The sequence below is a fragment of the Daphnia carinata genome, chromosome 3, assembly GCF_022539665.2.
Source record: "Daphnia carinata strain CSIRO-1 chromosome 3, CSIRO_AGI_Dcar_HiC_V3, whole genome shotgun sequence".
NCBI classification, from domain to species: domain Eukaryota; kingdom Metazoa; phylum Arthropoda; class Branchiopoda; order Diplostraca; family Daphniidae; genus Daphnia; species Daphnia carinata.
Window position 1 is genome coordinate 979,219 of NC_081333.1, and position 16,666 is coordinate 995,884.

Here is a 16,666-nt window from a genome sequence, read left to right on the forward strand (position 1 = left end):
AAGGGTACTGTCGCTGCTAATGAGAGTAAGACAATAGGTTGACCAGGGATGCCAATCATATAGATATATGCCGCTGGCCCACTGCCAATTTGCTTTCAGATTAACACGTCATTGAAAGTAGTATTATGATTTTTTGAATAAGCAAATTTCTTTATCAACTAATTTTTATTTTACTTAAGATTCGACACAGGTGAAAACGAAGGGAAAAGTATTTACAGGAAGTTAAAGGAAGTAGATAGTTTCGTTACCGCTAGATGGCTGACCTGAAATTGCTTTTTTCAACCGGCATTGTAACAGAAGTTAAAAACGTGTGAAATTGGTGATAGTTTCGTTTTCTGTAGGAAAATTTCGTTGATTTAAGAATGGCTAGCGCCCCTGATCCTGCTGAAGTCTTGGTAACCTGGAAGACTTTTATTTCTTAGTTTATGTAAGCTGATTTATCTGTTTTCGTTTCTGTAGGACTTCAAAATGAAGCAGTTATGTAGATTTAGAGTCACTACGAAGAAGTATGATGTCCAGGACAATTCCTCATTGATAGCCACCTCACATTTGTATGGATTGGTCTTTGTTGGTACACCGGATAAGCTGGTTGTCATCAAAGTGGCAGACCTTGTGCAGATTGATCATGCATCTTCCAAGAAATCCGAAATTTCATCATTTCCCTCAAAGGAAATTCTTTTGCCCAGCAAACCTATTTTCGTAGCATTGAGCTGTGATAATCTTTCCTTGATGGTCTGCCTTCAAATGTCTGGATGCCCAGTAGGCTGGATGTATGATGTCCGTGGATTTGCAAGACAGGTAGTTGTCACTACTGCTTTACTTGTTATAGACAACAAAGGTATAATTCATTAAATGACATCTTTCAGACAGGAGAATGGAACCCATTTCAAGAAATTAGGCTTTCATCTACAGATGGAATAACAGTGAGTGATTGTGCGTGGAACCCCACTATACCTGGTCTAGTTGCTGTTAGCCTAAGTGATGGATCTTTAGTTGCAGTTGAAATTAATAACACCCAATTCTCCATAATTAGCCTTCCATCAAACACACAAGCCCAGTATGCAGTTTTCTTCTTTTTCTCTTTTTTTTTCTTATTTTTAGCGTTTCTTAATAATCAACTTATTCCTAGAGCCATTTCTTGGAGTCCCAAAGGCAAACAGCTTGTTGTGGCCAGGCCTGGAAAACTAGTTCAATACAAACCTGATTTAAAAGAAGCCAAAACAACAGCGTTTAGTGGTAGCGATGTCCACATGAACACACCGGTTGCCTGTGGGCTTCAATGGCTTTCAACATCTCAATTTCTCGTGACATTCATCGATCAAGATGATCCAAATTCACGCCCTCATCTCCATATCGTCAATGTGCAGAAATCGGGGGCTACGACTTTCATAGATTATGACGATGTTTGCTACGGTAGCCCTTCTGGAAGACCACATAAGTATTGAATCATTAATCGTATTCACTTGATTAATGATATTAATTCAAAGGTATCTGTGCTGTAGGTATCTTACACAGAGTATACCTTCTTGGAATGTTTTATTAGCATCTTCAGCGAATGCAATAGAAATTGCTGTTCTCGGCCAGACGGGAGGTGGGGATGCTGATCATCCTGAATGGAGGCAATGGACGTTGGAAGGTGAATGGCGAGCTGAACTACCACTCGATGAAAATACGGAGACGAACCCAATGGGAATGGCCATCGACACTACAAGCCAAACTCCTATTAGCTGGGATGACAACCAGACATTACCACCTGCACCGATACTTTTCGTTCTAAGCACCCACGGTTTGCTTTGCCCTTTTCATATAATAAACCAGAAGAATCCCACACCCGTGAACCAGGTACCTCAACAATTGTCGGTGACCGGTGAGAGGCCAGCGCGAAGTGGAATTGGACTTAAAACGGCACCACTAGCAGCTTCAACTCCATTGCCTTCTGCCCCTAAAGTAGGCATTCCCAGAACAAACCTTGGAGAGCGGTTCGCCACGTTCGCCGAACCTCCTTCCTTGACAGTCCCAACTACAACGCATTCAGTGTCAGGTCCTGCCGTCCTCGATAAGGTTTTCGGTAACAAACCTCTTCAGCCCAGCGTACCATCAGCAACCGCGGATAACGGGGCATTCCTGCCTGCGCCTGTTGCACCTGTGAAGGCAGAAGCCACTCCTGTTGTTCCAAGCGCTGTTAAATTAGCAAGTCAAACCGTGGCGACAGAACAGCCAAATGTTCAGGCGTCCGTGGATGCTGCAACTGCAATTTTACGTGATGAAGTTGTCAAATTTGTTCAAGACTTGGAAGAGTTCAAAACGCGTTCGTCGTCTTTGAAAGTTACAGTTGCTAGTGAAGAAGATAAACAGCGATTGTTGAAACTGACTTCTGATCTGTCTGGCTTTGGTGTGGATCTAGTTGATACCACGAAAATGCAAGACGAAGAAGTTAGAGGCTTGTGCACTGATTTAGTTGAAGTTGCCGCACTTCTAGAAGATGCCCGTGTACGACACGCTCGTCGTAAGAATTCCCGCTACAGCCACTTGCTCAAATTACGGCCTTTAGATCCAGGTAATCGCCGAAAAATGGACGATATCGAGCGTTTGCACATTCATATAGAACAACAGCTTGTGGAAGCTTCACGATGCCTAGATTCTATCAGTCGCGAACGTACTAGAGACAGCAATCGAAAAGTTGAAATCCCCATAACTCAGGTAAATCTTTCTTGCCTTAGGTATTCGAAAAATTCTTAATTATTATTTTTTTTATGTCAGGTGATTTATGAAGCGATCAGAAACAACGCCAAAGTTATATCACAGTTAAAGTCTCGGGTAGAACGCATCATAGCCCAGAGCAAGGAACAGCAGTTAAAAATCGCCGGAGCTGCTTTCGAAGTCCTAAGGTTGTTATGCATTAAATGATTATTCAAAACCTCGTAGCTAATCGAATGGTCGTTTCTCATAGGCCGAAGGGAGCTGATGACTCGTGCAAGTGGGAATCCGAATTGGCTGTTCTGGCCGACTCACTTCTAACATCAAGTATAAAAAGTGAAACTGGCATACACGCACCACATCCAGTCATCCCACAAGTATCCCCTGAAAAACAAGCAATGCTCAGGAGCGTACTAGCGCATAGGCCTGTGGCTCGCATTCGAGCTGTACGCCCAGAATCAGTTGCAGAATCACGTTTGCTGTCAAACCTCTCCGGTTTCATGCACAAGGAAGATAAAAGCGCGTCGACTGCTGCATCGAATTCCATCATTTCACAAGCGTCGTCCAAGAATTCCGTGCTGAATGCTAGAGATACTTCACTTTCGTCACCTGTGGAAATCAAACCACAGTTACCGAAATTGGGATCAGCAAACATTGGAGGCAATGCTGTAACTCCGGTAGCCTTGACACGTGCTCCTCTTGCCAAGTTTGTTCCCCAACCAACTCCCGAGGTAGAAGACGTCACTCCGCCATCCTCACCAGTAAACTTGGATCAAAAAGCGAAAGATATTGGTAGTGCGCTAATGATGAGCAGTTTCAGTTTACCTTCGCGTATCACAACAACTACTGTAGCAGACGACAAACCGACTTCGAAGTTAGCCGATGTGAAACCAACCGTCTCTTTGCCTACTTCTCTTCCACCACCTTACGAACCAAAACCAACGTTTGCTACAATGCCGACATCGATACCTAGTCTGTCGTTTGGAACTCCTAAGCAGACCCCTCAGCAATCTGGGCTAGGATCGACAAGTCTCTCCGGCAAGTCATCATTTGCTTCCGCATTTAGCGCTGCGTCTACACCTTCCACTACTCCGGCGACTGCACCATCCAAAGTGACGGCCGAAAGTACGTCATTGTTTGCTGCTTTAGGCACACCTGCTGTTCCAACAACAGTCCAGTCACAACCAACTAAGAGTTTAAGCACACCGTCGTTTGGACTGGCGTTTCCCCCTGTCACACCTACGTCCGCGCCCAGTCCTGTGCCAACCAAACCAGCAGAACAAGTTCCAGCTCTAAAAACGAGCTTTTCGTTTAACTCTTTAGCAACAGCTGTTGCAGCACCAACTCCGACTGTCGTGACAACGTCCACTGTGCCAGCTGCCGGGGCGCTTCCAAATTTTACATTCGCTTCTTCTACGCTCGCGACGACCACAACTGCATCGCCTACGATTGCTACCACCACTACTGCTCCCTTGTCTTTTGTAACACCTCAGTCGTCCTCCTCGATTAGTACTTCGAGCAGCGATGGTTTTGCTACGACTGTTAAACCGACTGCAGCGCCAACAAATTTCTCTTTCAATCTGGCCAAAGTTCCGAGCTCATCGAGTGTCACCGCACCAGCAGCCGCACCTTTCACGTTCAACCCTTCCGGAGCTGGCTTGGCCACCACCGGTGCTACCCCAACAATATTTTCAACGCCTAGTTCTACAGCAGTGGCCGGATCGCTGTTTTCGTTAACTTCAACAACCAAAACGCCAACCGCCTTCGGTGTCGTAAGCACCGTTGCACCAGCAACTACACCGACCTCCTCACTCTTTGGCCAGACTCCAGCAGTGTCTGCTGCGGCAACATCAGCTCCGGCAATTTCATCTCTTTTTGGTCAGTCCTCTACCTCGACCGTGGCACCTAGTACCTCTACCACAGGTGTAACACCTTTGTTTGGTCAAGGCCAACCTGCCAGCTCATTGGCTACAGGTGCCACTGTAACGCAACCCGCTTTTGGACTTACCACTGCAAATGCAGCTGCCACTCCAGCACCGGCAGTTACGACAATTTTCGGCCAGCCAACCACTACATCGCAGAACACTGGAAGTTTGTTCGGCCAGCCTTCTAATCCGCCAGCCGGACTGTTTTCATCCCCGTTTGGACAAGGAAGTTTCGGGCAATCAACTTCTACTACATCTAGTACAGTAAATACACCACTCTTTGGACAATCGACTTTTGGCAAACCAGCTCTACCTCAGACAAGCGTAGCTCCGTCCGTCTCATCTTTCGGATCACCGCCTGTGTTTGGACAGACCAGTGGAGCAGCCACTGGATTGTCAGCTGGAAGCGTTTTTGGACAAGGCACCACTGCGACTACGACCCCGATCAAACCGTTATTTGGTGGATCTGCATTTGGACAGACTCCGACCAATGCTGCGGCCAATGCTTCATCCCCGAGCCAAGGCTTTGGAGCTAATATGTTTGGTAACATGGGCTTAGGTGGCACTCCGAATGCTGCCAACGCCAATCGAAACGCTTTTGGTGGTGGAACGGTTTTCGGCAGCGCAACCCCGTCTGGTAATTCGACACATACACTTTCCTTTTGGGCTTGAATGACCTTTTTAAATAAATTGATAAGGTCAAGGAACGTTTGGCAGCACGGCTGGATCGTCTTCTTTCGGAGCTCAAACAGCTACCCCGTCTGCTGCTCCTTCGTTTGGCAGTCCTTCGCAACCCAGTTTTGGAGGGTTCAGTCAGACCCAACCAGCCTTTGGTGGAGCTGCAACATTCGGTGGTTCTCCGTTGTTTGGAAGTAAACCAACTTTCGGTGGTGGACCGACATTTGGTTCCCCAGTTAGTAGCCTTGCGGCACCTAAACAGGAAGCAGGTACGTTCATTAATGTTATAGAATCGCAAGGAACTTGTTACCACATTGACAAGATCTATTCGGTAGGATTTGGTGCGTTCGCTGCCTCTAATAACGTCCCCACATTTGGAGTGCTCGCAAGTTCTGGACCGTCTTTCGAAGCCTTGGCAAGTAGCAGCAATTCGCAACCGGCATTTGGAGGGGCAGCGTTTCCATCCACCAATCCACCATCCTTTGGAGGGTAAGACTTTGTTAGACATAAAGTAGTATGTATTTTATGTAAAGCTTTTCCTACTTAAATTTTTCTCATTTTCAGGGGAAGCTCTTTTTCTTCATGGCGTTAGATTTGTTAAGCGTTCGCCATTTTTTCGCCAAATTTGTTGTTTTGTAACTTCGTGTCTGAACTTGAAAACCCGAATAAATCCTGTACGTTCTAGTCTGGTTTTAAGATGTCTTTAACGCCCAATGGACAGAAGCCCCAAAGTGCGTTAAACAGTTGAAAAAGCACAACCTCCAGCACGCGCCAAAATAGTCTATTGAGTACTGATTTCGACCGTGAAAAAGTTCACTGCTCAGAAAAATACAGAAAAAATGAAGACTTCAACTATCCAGGGCTTAGAAAACACAACTTGCATTTACAAAAATGACCAAATGATTAATCTCTTTTTGAACAAGCAGTCGGTCATTTGTCGCTTGTTTAGTGGGTTTCATATTTATGGCAAAAAGATCTGTCGTAGCACGTGCAATAAAAAGCACTTGTCATAATGCAAGTCACATTTTCTCTCCATCCTCATTTTCGGCACGAAATTCCAGGAATCCCGCACTGAAATCCGCACTTTACCCACCATTCCCCGCAATTTATGCCGTCGCATCCATGAACTGCAATGTTATCGTCGAAGGTTTTGTTTTGTTTTCTAGATTGGTAAGTTTATCGACGAAGGAGGCCGTTTTCATCTAGGCATTCATTAACTTACCTAGAAGATGGAAGGTAGGAATCATAGCAGTGACTCATTGGCTTCTAACTCCTCCAACTCCAAGTTGGGACGCGATTCTGCATCGTCAAGTAGAGGTTTAACAGTTTTAAAGAAACTCCCTCGAATCAGTAATATATTCGTCTTTCATAAACAGGATCAGCAGTTAAAAGCCTTTCAAGTTCCACTTCAGCCTCAAATGAATACTTTCCTGATTTTGATTCTAAAATCACCATTAAAGAACCATCTGTTGTTGACAGTCCTACACCTTTATTGACAGGAGAAAAAATTCAAGGAGCTGCAAGAGATGTGACTTACTTGTGCCCCTTCATTGGGCCAGTCAGGGGGGCATTAACTGTAACAAACTATAAAATCTATTTTCGCAGTTCAGACCGGGAACCTCCATTTATACTTGATGTTCCATTGGGTGTTGTCAGTCGAATTGAAAAGATGGGTGGAGCTAGCAGTCGAGGGGAAAACTCTTATGGAATTGAACTTATTTGCAAAGACCTAAGAAATCTGCGCTTTGCTCACAAGCAAGAAAATCACTCGCGTCGAAATGTTTTCGAGAAATTGCAGCAACACGCATTTCCCCTTTCACACCGAATGGGTTTATTTGCCTTTGAGTTTAAAGAAGAGTACCCTGAAAATGGATGGACAATGTACGAACCTGTGGCCGAGCTGAAACGCCAAGGTTTGCCCAACGAAAGTTGGCGAATAACCAAACTTAACGAAAATTACGACATCTGCGATAGTTACCCAGCAGTCTGGGCCGTTCCTGCTGCAGCTACTGACGAGGAACTCCGCTATGTTGCTTCATTTCGTAGCCGTGGTCGTTTACCGGTTTTGTCGTGGATCCATCCTGAAAGCCAGGCAACTATTACGCGCTGTTCACAACCGCTCGTGGGAGTAAGTGGTAAGCGCAGCCGGGATGACGAGCGATACGTCCAGCTTATTCTTGACGCAAACGCTCAGTCACATAAACTCTTTATAATGGACGCTCGGCCTAGCGTTAATGCTGTGGCCAATAAGGCAAAAGGAGGTACGTATTATAGCCAAAATGGCCATTCATTTCCTATTTACAATTGACTCGATATCGTTATCTAGGTGGTTATGAATCGGAGGATGCCTACCAAAACGCTGAACTTGTTTTCATGGACATCCAGTAATATTTTTTTCACGTGAATTTGTCGTATTCCAGTTCTAATCCCTTACCTTCTTTACTAGCAACATCCATGTAATGCGCGAATCTTTACGAAAAATCAAAGGTTGGTATTTTCACGTTAATATTTATAATATCTGTTTTAGTAAATGTGTAATGAACATGTTTTGGCACATAGAAATTTGTTTTCCAACTGTGGACGACGTGCATTGGTTGTCTGCCATCGAGTCAACCCATTGGCTCGAACATCTCAAGTGCATTCTTTCTGGTGCCGTCCGGATAGGTAAGAGACTTCAGTAAATCTCCTGTGTGCGGTTTCACGAATTTTGCATTTAGTTGATAAGGTTGAAAACCATCGAACTTCGGTTATGGTCCATTGCTCTGATGGGTGGGATCGAACAGCCCAATTGACTGCAATTGCCTTGCTATTGCTTGATCCTTACTATCGGACCCTACGCGGTTTCCAGGTCATCATAGAAAAAGAGTGGCTCAGCTTTGGACACAAATTTGCCCAACGAGTCGGACACGGGGATGATCGACATTCAGATGCTGACAGATCACCTGTGTTTCTTCAGTTTATCGACTGTGTTTGGCAGGTAATTACGGCAGTACGCAACATCACTAAAAGTTACGTCAATTACGAATTTCATAATCTAGGTGACTCGCCAGTTTCCTAGTGCGTTCGAATTCAATGAACATTTCCTCATTACTATACTTGACCATTTATACTCATGTCTATTCGGCACATTCCTATTCAACACGTAATTATTAGTTATTTTGATATTTTTAAACATTTGTATACAATTGTTTCTAATAATCTCCAATAGCGAACAACAACGGGTGAAAGAAGACGTGAAACAACAAACAGTTTCATTGTGGTCTTTTATCAATAGCCACACTGATGAGTTTATAAATCCGCTGTACTGTGCAGCCTACGTCGAACAACATGTTCTATTCCCAGTGGCAAGCTTGCGGCAGCTTCGGCTTTGGACCAATTATTACTGCAGATGGAACCCCCGAGTCCGACCTCAGGTAATGTTTGTTTTATTTTGTAAGCTTTGTTTGCCAAAATGTGTTAATCCTAACAACCGTGTTTCTGATTAGGAATCTATTGCCGCCCGATCGCGAGTGCTTGTGTCTCTGCGCTCTCATCTCCAACGACGAGTACAGGAATTGCAGAAAGAACTAGATGCCCGATTGGCTCGAGGATCTACTGCAGTTTCCCAGAGCAATGAAGGACGTCCCACAGCAAGAGTATCGTCTCCTATCTACAGTTGAACAACTAGATTAATGTACCATTCTGTTATGATAACCCGCATACTTTTTATTGGCTTAGTTTATTGCCTGAGCAAGTATTAAAATTCACGAAGCTCGCAAGTATGTGAATTATTGTCAGTGAAACTAATACGCATAGTATTTTTAACATCGTTTTTCAGGCACAATTCCCGTCGAGGATTATTTCGATTGTGGGAAGGCGAAAAAAGCATTGGGCTTTCGTCAGTTTTATTAATCTTAATGACGTATCATCAAAGGTCTTAAACTTCATACAGTGAGCGAGATGTTTAGCCAACCATGTTGGAGAAAACAAGCCTTGAGAGCAAAAGAAAGACGCACGTTGTAATCTGCAGTGCCTCGCTGTTCAGGCAAATAATAAAGGATTATATTATAGACGGCATTATTAGAAATATCGTGTCATATATTTTCCAACAGTTTTCGCGCTAGCGAGTCACATAAAAAGAGCTTGAAATCTTAGCCAAGAGGAAATGGAATTTTACAGTTACAAATGATGATCCATCAGAACCATATTTTTAGGAAGTGTATCTCTTATAAGAATTATTCGATTTTGGTGAATTTTTTCCAAGTCTTCCACGTATCCGAACCAATAGATTACAAGTCCCGGTCCGAATCTATCGGCAAAATAATACTACTCCAATGGCCTTTAGTTTAACTATTAGCATAAAAGATACCTGTTCCAATAGCTATACAGTTGATCTTTCAGATAACCCCGATGAACTTCTTCGTCACCGAAAAGAGCTTTGCTCTCAATCCAGTTTATCACTTGCCCATCAATAGCTATCCAGTAGAGGGATAATTTATTATGATAATATAATATGTTTTATGTAAGTGTTCTACATACCAATAGGAATTTCCAACTTTATATCTGGTGTTTTGTCATACCCTTTCATCCTAAGATGGTCTTCATGAAGAAAGGTAACTTTACAGTTTTCCAGTTCCATTCGGAGATAAATTTCGTATTCATAACCTCTAGATCTGCACTCAGCAGAAAATTTGTCAAGAAACAGATGTTATAAAAACAATTGAGGGAGAAATCACCTTAACAAAAAACTGAGAAACAATATTGAATGTACTTACTGCTTGGTAGCTTCTGCTATTGGACCATACTCTTCATCCTCAAGCAAACACTGGAAAGAAAACAAAATAATAAAAATAAAAATTACTGAATTGTCAACTCACATATGAAATGGTAATTTACCAGGTAAGTTTCAAATGCTAAATCTCTGTCGTCTATCAATGCAGTATTTTTCATTAGAGTTGAAACCAAGAGTTTTGCTGGCTCTAGGATTATTTAAAAAATGGGATTATGGTGAAGTACACACATTCAAAATTTAAACACAGCCTACTCGACTTGTCATCCCTTTGATAATGTCTCTCTATTATGGATCGGGCTAGAAGAGCTGGAGTTAGACCAACTTCATCCGACAATCGAAGCAATATCCCTGGTTCTTCATTCATCAAAATAGAATTTTTGAACCTAATTGGAACATTTCCTAGGTTATTAAAAATCTATAAATAAAATATTACAAGGAATCCCATACTTCTTGTACATGGCCTCCACTGTTTCGGAAGTAGTTAATCTTCCATGAGAACCTTTCATTCTTTTTTGGCATTCTTGTGCAACAACACATTTTAAGGTGTCGACAGAGAGTCTGCATTGAATAGAAATTACGGTCACCGTTTACTCTGCATCAACAAAATTGTATGATAACTACTCACTCTGGGAAACGCTTTTGTAAGCTTTGAACTCTATTTCGGAATGGTAACTTGTACAGGGAATCTAACAGCGAGTTGTACGTTGTTTGGTTCAGTACGCGCGCCATTTTAAATTTTTCCCACCTCGAATTCTGGAATATTTATTTTGATTTGACATGCCGTCGGGTGTTACACTTGGCACCGTTGCAATTTTTGCGTTTAATGGTGGCGACGAAAATTTGTGAGTCTGTGATTGCTGTTGTTAATTTTTCGACCAAAGTATAATTCAAGAAAATACTGTACTGAGCAAAGAGTAAATTTGTATGATATGCGAAGTTTCCTTTGAGATGTTTGTAGTAATCAGGGCGTTTCCCTAACTAAAAATTAGGAATTACCCAGTATATCAACATGGCTAAAAACGGGACTCACTTCAGCGAGTCGCATTTTGAGAAGAAACTAAATAATCTGAAGGATACACAAGAAAGCATCCAAGGTCTCAGTGCGTGGTGTCTTAGTCACAAATCTGACCTGAACCACATTATAAAATGTTGGTTAAAAGCAATAAAAAAGAGCAAACCTGAGCAATGCCTTACATTGTTCTACCTTGCCAACGATGTTATCCAACACAGCAAGAAAAAAAGCTTGTTAGAGCTTGTTTTGGCCTGGGAATATGCATTAAAAGAAGCTACTCCATATGCAAGGTATTTCACATTGTTACAGTTGGTATTACAGAGTTTTAAAATCTGAGAATGTTCATCTGAGAATGTGGTTATTTTGTATGTCATTCCATCAAAGGGAGGAGAAAGTTCGAAGCCGTGTGCAACGAATTTTCAAAATCTGGGAAGAAAGAGATGTTTACAGTGCCTCGTTTGTTCATGAACTTTCAATTCTGCTAGAGGATCCTGTGGAAATTGAAGAAAAATCTTCTGTGGCACCGAGTTCTGATTTTGAAGTAAATGTGATCACAAAATCCAACTGAACCAATTGTAATTCTCTGAATGTTTTTGTATTTTTTTTTCCAGACCACCACTCTCGTTGAAAAAATCCACCAGTGCAAAATACTTGAGGAGGATACAGACCTGAAGCAAAGAACATTGAATGAATCCAAGGTTTGTATAAATAAAACTATCTTTATCATATTTTTATTTCCATGCAACTGTATCGTTAGGTCAAAATTACCGAAGTTGATGCCCTCAGGGCTAGCGTAAAAGAGCGTCGTAAAACTGATGATTTTTTCAACGAGTTTGATGCCAGCGTAGGAAGAATGGAAGAATACGTCAAAGCCCTAGAAGTTGAAACGCGCGAAAGGGCATCTCTTTTAAGTTTGTTGGAGCAAGCAGACCTTTTTTATGAAGCACAACGAGGAGAATTTAAAGTAGTGTGCACGGTAAGGGACTTAATCATCTCAGTTTACGTACAAGTAAACCGTATTTGATTTTCTTTTGTTCTCAATATTGCTTAGGCGTACAAGCAGTTCGGAAGTCGAGTCAAGGGGGTTAAGCGTAAGGTAGAGGAAATGATGCATACGCTCCCCAAAACAAGTGAGACAAATCGGGCTCATTCGGACACTGCGGATGCCCCATCGCCCACGTCATCAGTGGGCTCAGATTTAGTACTCCCTGATCCCCCTTTTCTGTCATCAGGGACAGGTGGTAATTATAGAAAACCGCAAGAAAGCCGAAAGCCTGTAGGTATGGATCTGGATTCTAGGATTACGTCATTCTTGGCAGGAGGTTCACAAGGTCTTACTGTAAGTAGCGCACTTCCATAGTTTAATAATTTTTTATAATTTCAAGGGAACTTATCTGTTACACTTAAAAAAAGGGCTCGTTTTTGGCAAGTCCCGTTAAAGCAGACTCTCCTCCCGTGCCACAAAGCAAGCCTGTATTACCTGCTTCGGATCCCTTTCCCTTTTATCCTGGAGTTAACAACCCTTTTGGCAACCTAGCGTCACTGCTGGTTGCTCCGCCACCTCCTCCTCCACCACCTCCCCTGATGCCGCCTCCTGTATTTCAGGATCTACCAAAACCAGAACCACCTCCACCGCCACCTGTATCTCTACTCGGCCAAGAACCCTGGTTAAACAACAGTCCGGTCCACCATCCTCTACCCTCGCGAATACCTTCTTGGGGTATGGATGAATCTTTAAGCGATAATGGAACCAACAACATTACTATTCATCATACGTCAGCTTTCTTCCCATCTCACGACGTTGATCTCAGGTTACACCAATACCTTTCGTAAAAGATGCTATATGAACGTTTTCTATGTTTTGTTTTCATTTTGCTTACTTGTTTATACGATTGCGTTTACCATTGATTTATTTTTGTGTGCAATTTAGAAGTGGCCAGCGGCCTATTGATCATCGTAATCTGATTTCACTAACAAGTGGACCAGACAAGTACTCGCCACCGCCGCCAATTTCCGATACTCACGACCACGTCGAACCTTCCATCGGAGAAGAAGAAATTTCTAGCTGGCTGAAAGACGTCTTGAAGGCCCAAGAAGCGAGGGAACGCAAACCTGACGATCTGAATGAGCAAGTTTTAAATCTTTTGGATTCTTTCGATCACGAAAAAAATAACTGCTTGACATCGCGGGATGGACCAATGGCCGAAGGAGCACCATCAGGAGCGAAAAAGATCATGAGTCGCGTTGATTCTCATCATCTCTATTCCAGTCACAACAGCCGGATACCAACATCAAATACGTCGTTTGTCTGTGTTGAACAACCCCGTAAGGACATCCCTGTCGTTAAAGCCGATCCTCCGTCAAAAGTACCTAGCTTAATGGCCACCGTGCTGTATCCGGATCCATCATCCTTTACCACAGCCGCATCGGACGGTAGCGCAAGTCGACATCAGCCATTTGATCAACAATCGCCACGCACCCGAAATCGTAGTAGCGCGACAACATCATCGTCCTCAAACCCTTCAAGCCGCGGATTCACCCCGTCACGTTTTTCCCGTTCACCGTATCCTCGTGGATCTCGGTGGTAGCGGTCATCTTTGTTGACCACTATAGTGTTGTCTATAACGCTTACTGGTTATCATGACTCGTGAATTTTTTTTTTTTTTTTAACAAGCACATCGTAAGGAATGGCCCGTCCTGAATTTCGGATCTCTTCCTGACTTAGCAATGTTAATTCTTTTCATCTTCTTTGTTTTTTTTTTTGCCCTCGAATTGTTTATGTGTCATTTATCTTAAACAAGTTGAAATTGCTTCTGGCGTCATAAGAAGGGTTCTTACTGTATGGCGGCATACATCGTCATTCGCTTGCCTATTGTGTGTGTATATGTGTGTATGGCAGAGCTAATCCTATCGTTAAGTAATCAAGGACATAAGTTTGATTTTTCCTGTAGAAAAGACATTGGAAATATCCAACTGGATCGTTTCAGGTCAAATGTAAGCAGGTTGTTTCCGATGCCAGAGTAGAGAGTAAGTTCCTTTGGGGAGGTAGCACGGTTAAATTACACCGCAAGGTTGATAAACATCCACGTTTGGTCATTGTTCGTGAGCGCCACGGCATTTTACTCGGCATCGTAATTGTTCTTCCACGTTAAAGCGGGCTTTAAGGTACCTTTTCTTTTCCCCCGAAGTTTGAAATAACAGATCGCCGTACCAGCTCGATGCAAATTTACTACAAAATGAAAGCGTAGCATTTAGTTGCCTGTTTTAAGGATCTTATACGCGGATTTTATTCAATTTTTTTTCATTGAAATTCTTTTTTTTTAAATTTCACTTGAACCAAAAACGCTTTTCTTTTTTACTACGCGTTTTCGAATTCGATTTTTTCTAAAGCTCACCGTTCAGTCGATAAGTACAACGCGGAATTGGGGTTTCACCTTACGGATCTTGCGGTCGTTTCTTTCACCGCAAATACAATGCGCTGCGGCCATATTTAAAAGAATTTCACGCTCGATTTTGATTAACCGTTTGATTTTATTTTTGAAGAGCGTCCTGTTACCTTTTTTCAAAATATTATTTTTTTTTTTTCATTCAAATAAAAAAATGTGCTAGTTGATTTCCAAACTGCCAAATGTTAAACATTTACTTCAATTCGCACCAATTCTCAATAAGTTGCCCGTTGGGATGAAGTACGTTGAATCTTGGGAAATGATAGGCGATATACGTCTCTCAGCATTGACGGATAATATCGTTTGCCCTTGTTTCACTCCACGCCAAATCTTTGATCTCGATGTGCACTCTCTTGTTTTTCACTTTCAATCCAGTTGAGGATCATGTCTACTATAAATAACGTTCAATCATTCGCAAATTGTTATTGCTGTTGTTTTCCTTTTTAATATTTGGTTCCCCTTCTTTTGTGATAAAGTGAACAATAAAGTCCACACCTTTCATTACGAGACCTGACATGTGTGTTCCAGATCCGTTGGATTACATTTCTTTTCTGCGCCAAAAAAAGCGGACCGAAGTTTTCGAAATGTCTCAGGTTTACAACATAAATTCGGAATGTAATGCCAATCGAAATGAAAGAGCAATAACTGTTTTTTGCGTTTATAATATGTATGTGTAATCCAGTTCTGTTATGGTATGGTGCCATGTCTCTGTGATAAGAGGATATATTGCTGTAAAGCTTTGTAATTGTTGCAATAAAGAAATAATGTTTTTTTTTATATTTCTGTTTTCTTTGTTCGCAACTGAACATTTCGTGGATCAATCCAAGTCGGTAAGCTCCATGAGGTAAATTTATATGATAACGTAATTGCGACTGTAAACAGATCTGACATTAAGGCAACAGTCATCGCTTTAGTATGAATTTATAAACTGTGACCTATTCAGCGGATAAAGGTTTCACACTGCAGGCTTCCCACATTTCACTCGAAGCGTGTTAATCACTTATGGGCGCGTCCCTGCCATTTCTCGTTGCTGTTATACTTGCTTGCGTTTGAACAACGTCAGCAACTTGGGACCTTTGAATTGACTTCGATTTATGGGGAAGACCATCGACTGGGAACGACGATGGCGATCAAAGCGACGGCCAAGACGGCCGTTGCTAGTTTGAAGGCCGCATGTCAAAGTCAAATAGATCTATCGATCCATCGACCCAAAAAGCTTAAATATTTATGTTTCTTTTTTATTTTTTTTTCTCTATCCTTCTTCTTATTTTCAATTCCCCCAACGACTGGCTGTAGCCGGTTCCGGAGTCAAATCTTTGGCTGACATTGTTAACAAATGCCTTTACGATGATGCTAAACGAAAAATCGTTCAACAATTATACCGAATACAGAGAATCAAATCCGGAACATGACTGGGTATTTGGTGTTGACCTTAAAGTTGATTCTCATCACAAAAACAGGCGTACGTTTAAATGTTACGGATTTTCAATTAATGTCATAAGGCAAAGTACATTCATGTAAATATTCGCAAGCTGTGCTATGCATCTGCTAAACACTGCGTGAAATTCTTTTACTGCTAAATGTGTTGTGCAGGGAAAGCGATGAACCTAGATGGCTGCACCAACATGTAGACTTATCCTAGAAACACTTTGACCAACATGACTAACTTTTCGCGTTTCCAAGGATATTGGAATCCACTATTTTGAGGGGATCAGTATACTTGGCAACCAATAAATCTTGTGCAGTATATGCTACGGTTTTAGATGGAGTTAAACATCAGCTTCGGTCCAAACTTTATGGTATACACACGTACGGTAGTATTGTTAAAACTAGAAAACCCCGGTGCAAGTTGTCATCATGGGAAAAGTGCAGACGGGCTGCCGTGAACACGCAACTCGAAACCGAAAGATAAGGAAACTAAATCTTAAAAAAAGAAAGAAATAAAAAGGAAATTTTGTTGTTGTTTTTTTTTTTCGTGAGTTTTTGTTTTCTCTTTTCTTTTTTTTAATGTTTTATTGCGATTCGGTGATCGTCTGTCAAATAAATTTTGCTTCATGTGTACTACTTACAGTATCATCATCGTCAACTTTATGTTTGCCAATAAACTAAGTTAAGGCTGACAATAAATATGAATTAT

General features: G+C 42.1%; 4 protein-coding genes across 5 annotated transcripts; 3 read left to right on the forward strand and 1 right to left on the reverse strand.

Annotated features, from left to right (window-relative positions):
• The first annotated feature begins 287 nt into the window (after window positions 1–287).
• On the forward strand, window positions 288–5,984 carry LOC130693214 (nuclear pore complex protein Nup214-like). The gene is made up of 10 exons (XM_057516335.1): window positions 288–395; window positions 460–798; window positions 867–1,057; window positions 1,130–1,438; window positions 1,503–2,700; window positions 2,761–2,888; window positions 2,951–5,259; window positions 5,321–5,569; window positions 5,636–5,789; window positions 5,865–5,984. Exons 1-10 carry the CDS (start codon window positions 363–365, stop codon window positions 5,890–5,892), a joined length of 4,938 nt encoding a protein of 1,645 aa, XP_057372318.1. The 5' UTR covers window positions 288–362; the 3' UTR covers window positions 5,893–5,984.
• Window positions 5,985–6,414: 430 nt separating this feature from the next.
• On the forward strand, window positions 6,415–9,056 carry LOC130693219 (myotubularin-related protein 2-like). Its single transcript, XM_057516340.2, has 9 exons — window positions 6,415–6,617; window positions 6,677–7,561; window positions 7,627–7,684; window positions 7,747–7,787; window positions 7,860–7,964; window positions 8,018–8,277; window positions 8,339–8,442; window positions 8,509–8,713; window positions 8,786–9,056. The coding sequence occupies exons 1-9, from the start codon at window positions 6,530–6,532 to the stop codon at window positions 8,957–8,959; spliced, it is 1,920 nt and encodes a 639-aa protein (XP_057372323.1). The 5' UTR covers window positions 6,415–6,529; the 3' UTR covers window positions 8,960–9,056.
• Window positions 9,057–9,315: 259 nt separating this feature from the next.
• Window positions 9,316–10,854, reverse strand: LOC130693224 (CDAN1-interacting nuclease 1-like). Its single transcript, XM_057516353.2, has 8 exons — window positions 10,697–10,854; window positions 10,519–10,629; window positions 10,324–10,454; window positions 10,176–10,258; window positions 10,055–10,104; window positions 9,819–9,952; window positions 9,649–9,754; window positions 9,316–9,588 (listed from the first exon to the last, which is right to left on the reverse strand). The coding sequence occupies exons 1-8, from the start codon at window positions 10,798–10,800 to the stop codon at window positions 9,459–9,461; spliced, it is 849 nt and encodes a 282-aa protein (XP_057372336.1). The 5' UTR covers window positions 10,801–10,854; the 3' UTR covers window positions 9,316–9,458.
• Window positions 10,855–10,901: 47 nt separating this feature from the next.
• LOC130693215 (regulation of nuclear pre-mRNA domain-containing protein 2-like) lies at window positions 10,902–14,167 on the forward strand. Of its 2 annotated transcripts, XM_057516337.1 has the most exons (8): window positions 10,902–10,985; window positions 11,061–11,373; window positions 11,468–11,624; window positions 11,695–11,781; window positions 11,841–12,059; window positions 12,135–12,422; window positions 12,497–12,894; window positions 13,014–14,167. In XM_057516337.1, exons 2-8 carry the CDS (start codon window positions 11,081–11,083, stop codon window positions 13,669–13,671), a joined length of 2,100 nt encoding a protein of 699 aa, XP_057372320.1. In that variant the 5' UTR covers window positions 10,902–10,985; window positions 11,061–11,080; the 3' UTR covers window positions 13,672–14,167. The 2 variants fall into 2 exon arrangements, with proteins under 2 accessions (XP_057372320.1, XP_057372319.1); XM_057516336.1 differs by having other exon boundaries at window positions 10,915–11,373.
• Window positions 14,168–16,666: the final 2,499 nt, after the last annotated feature.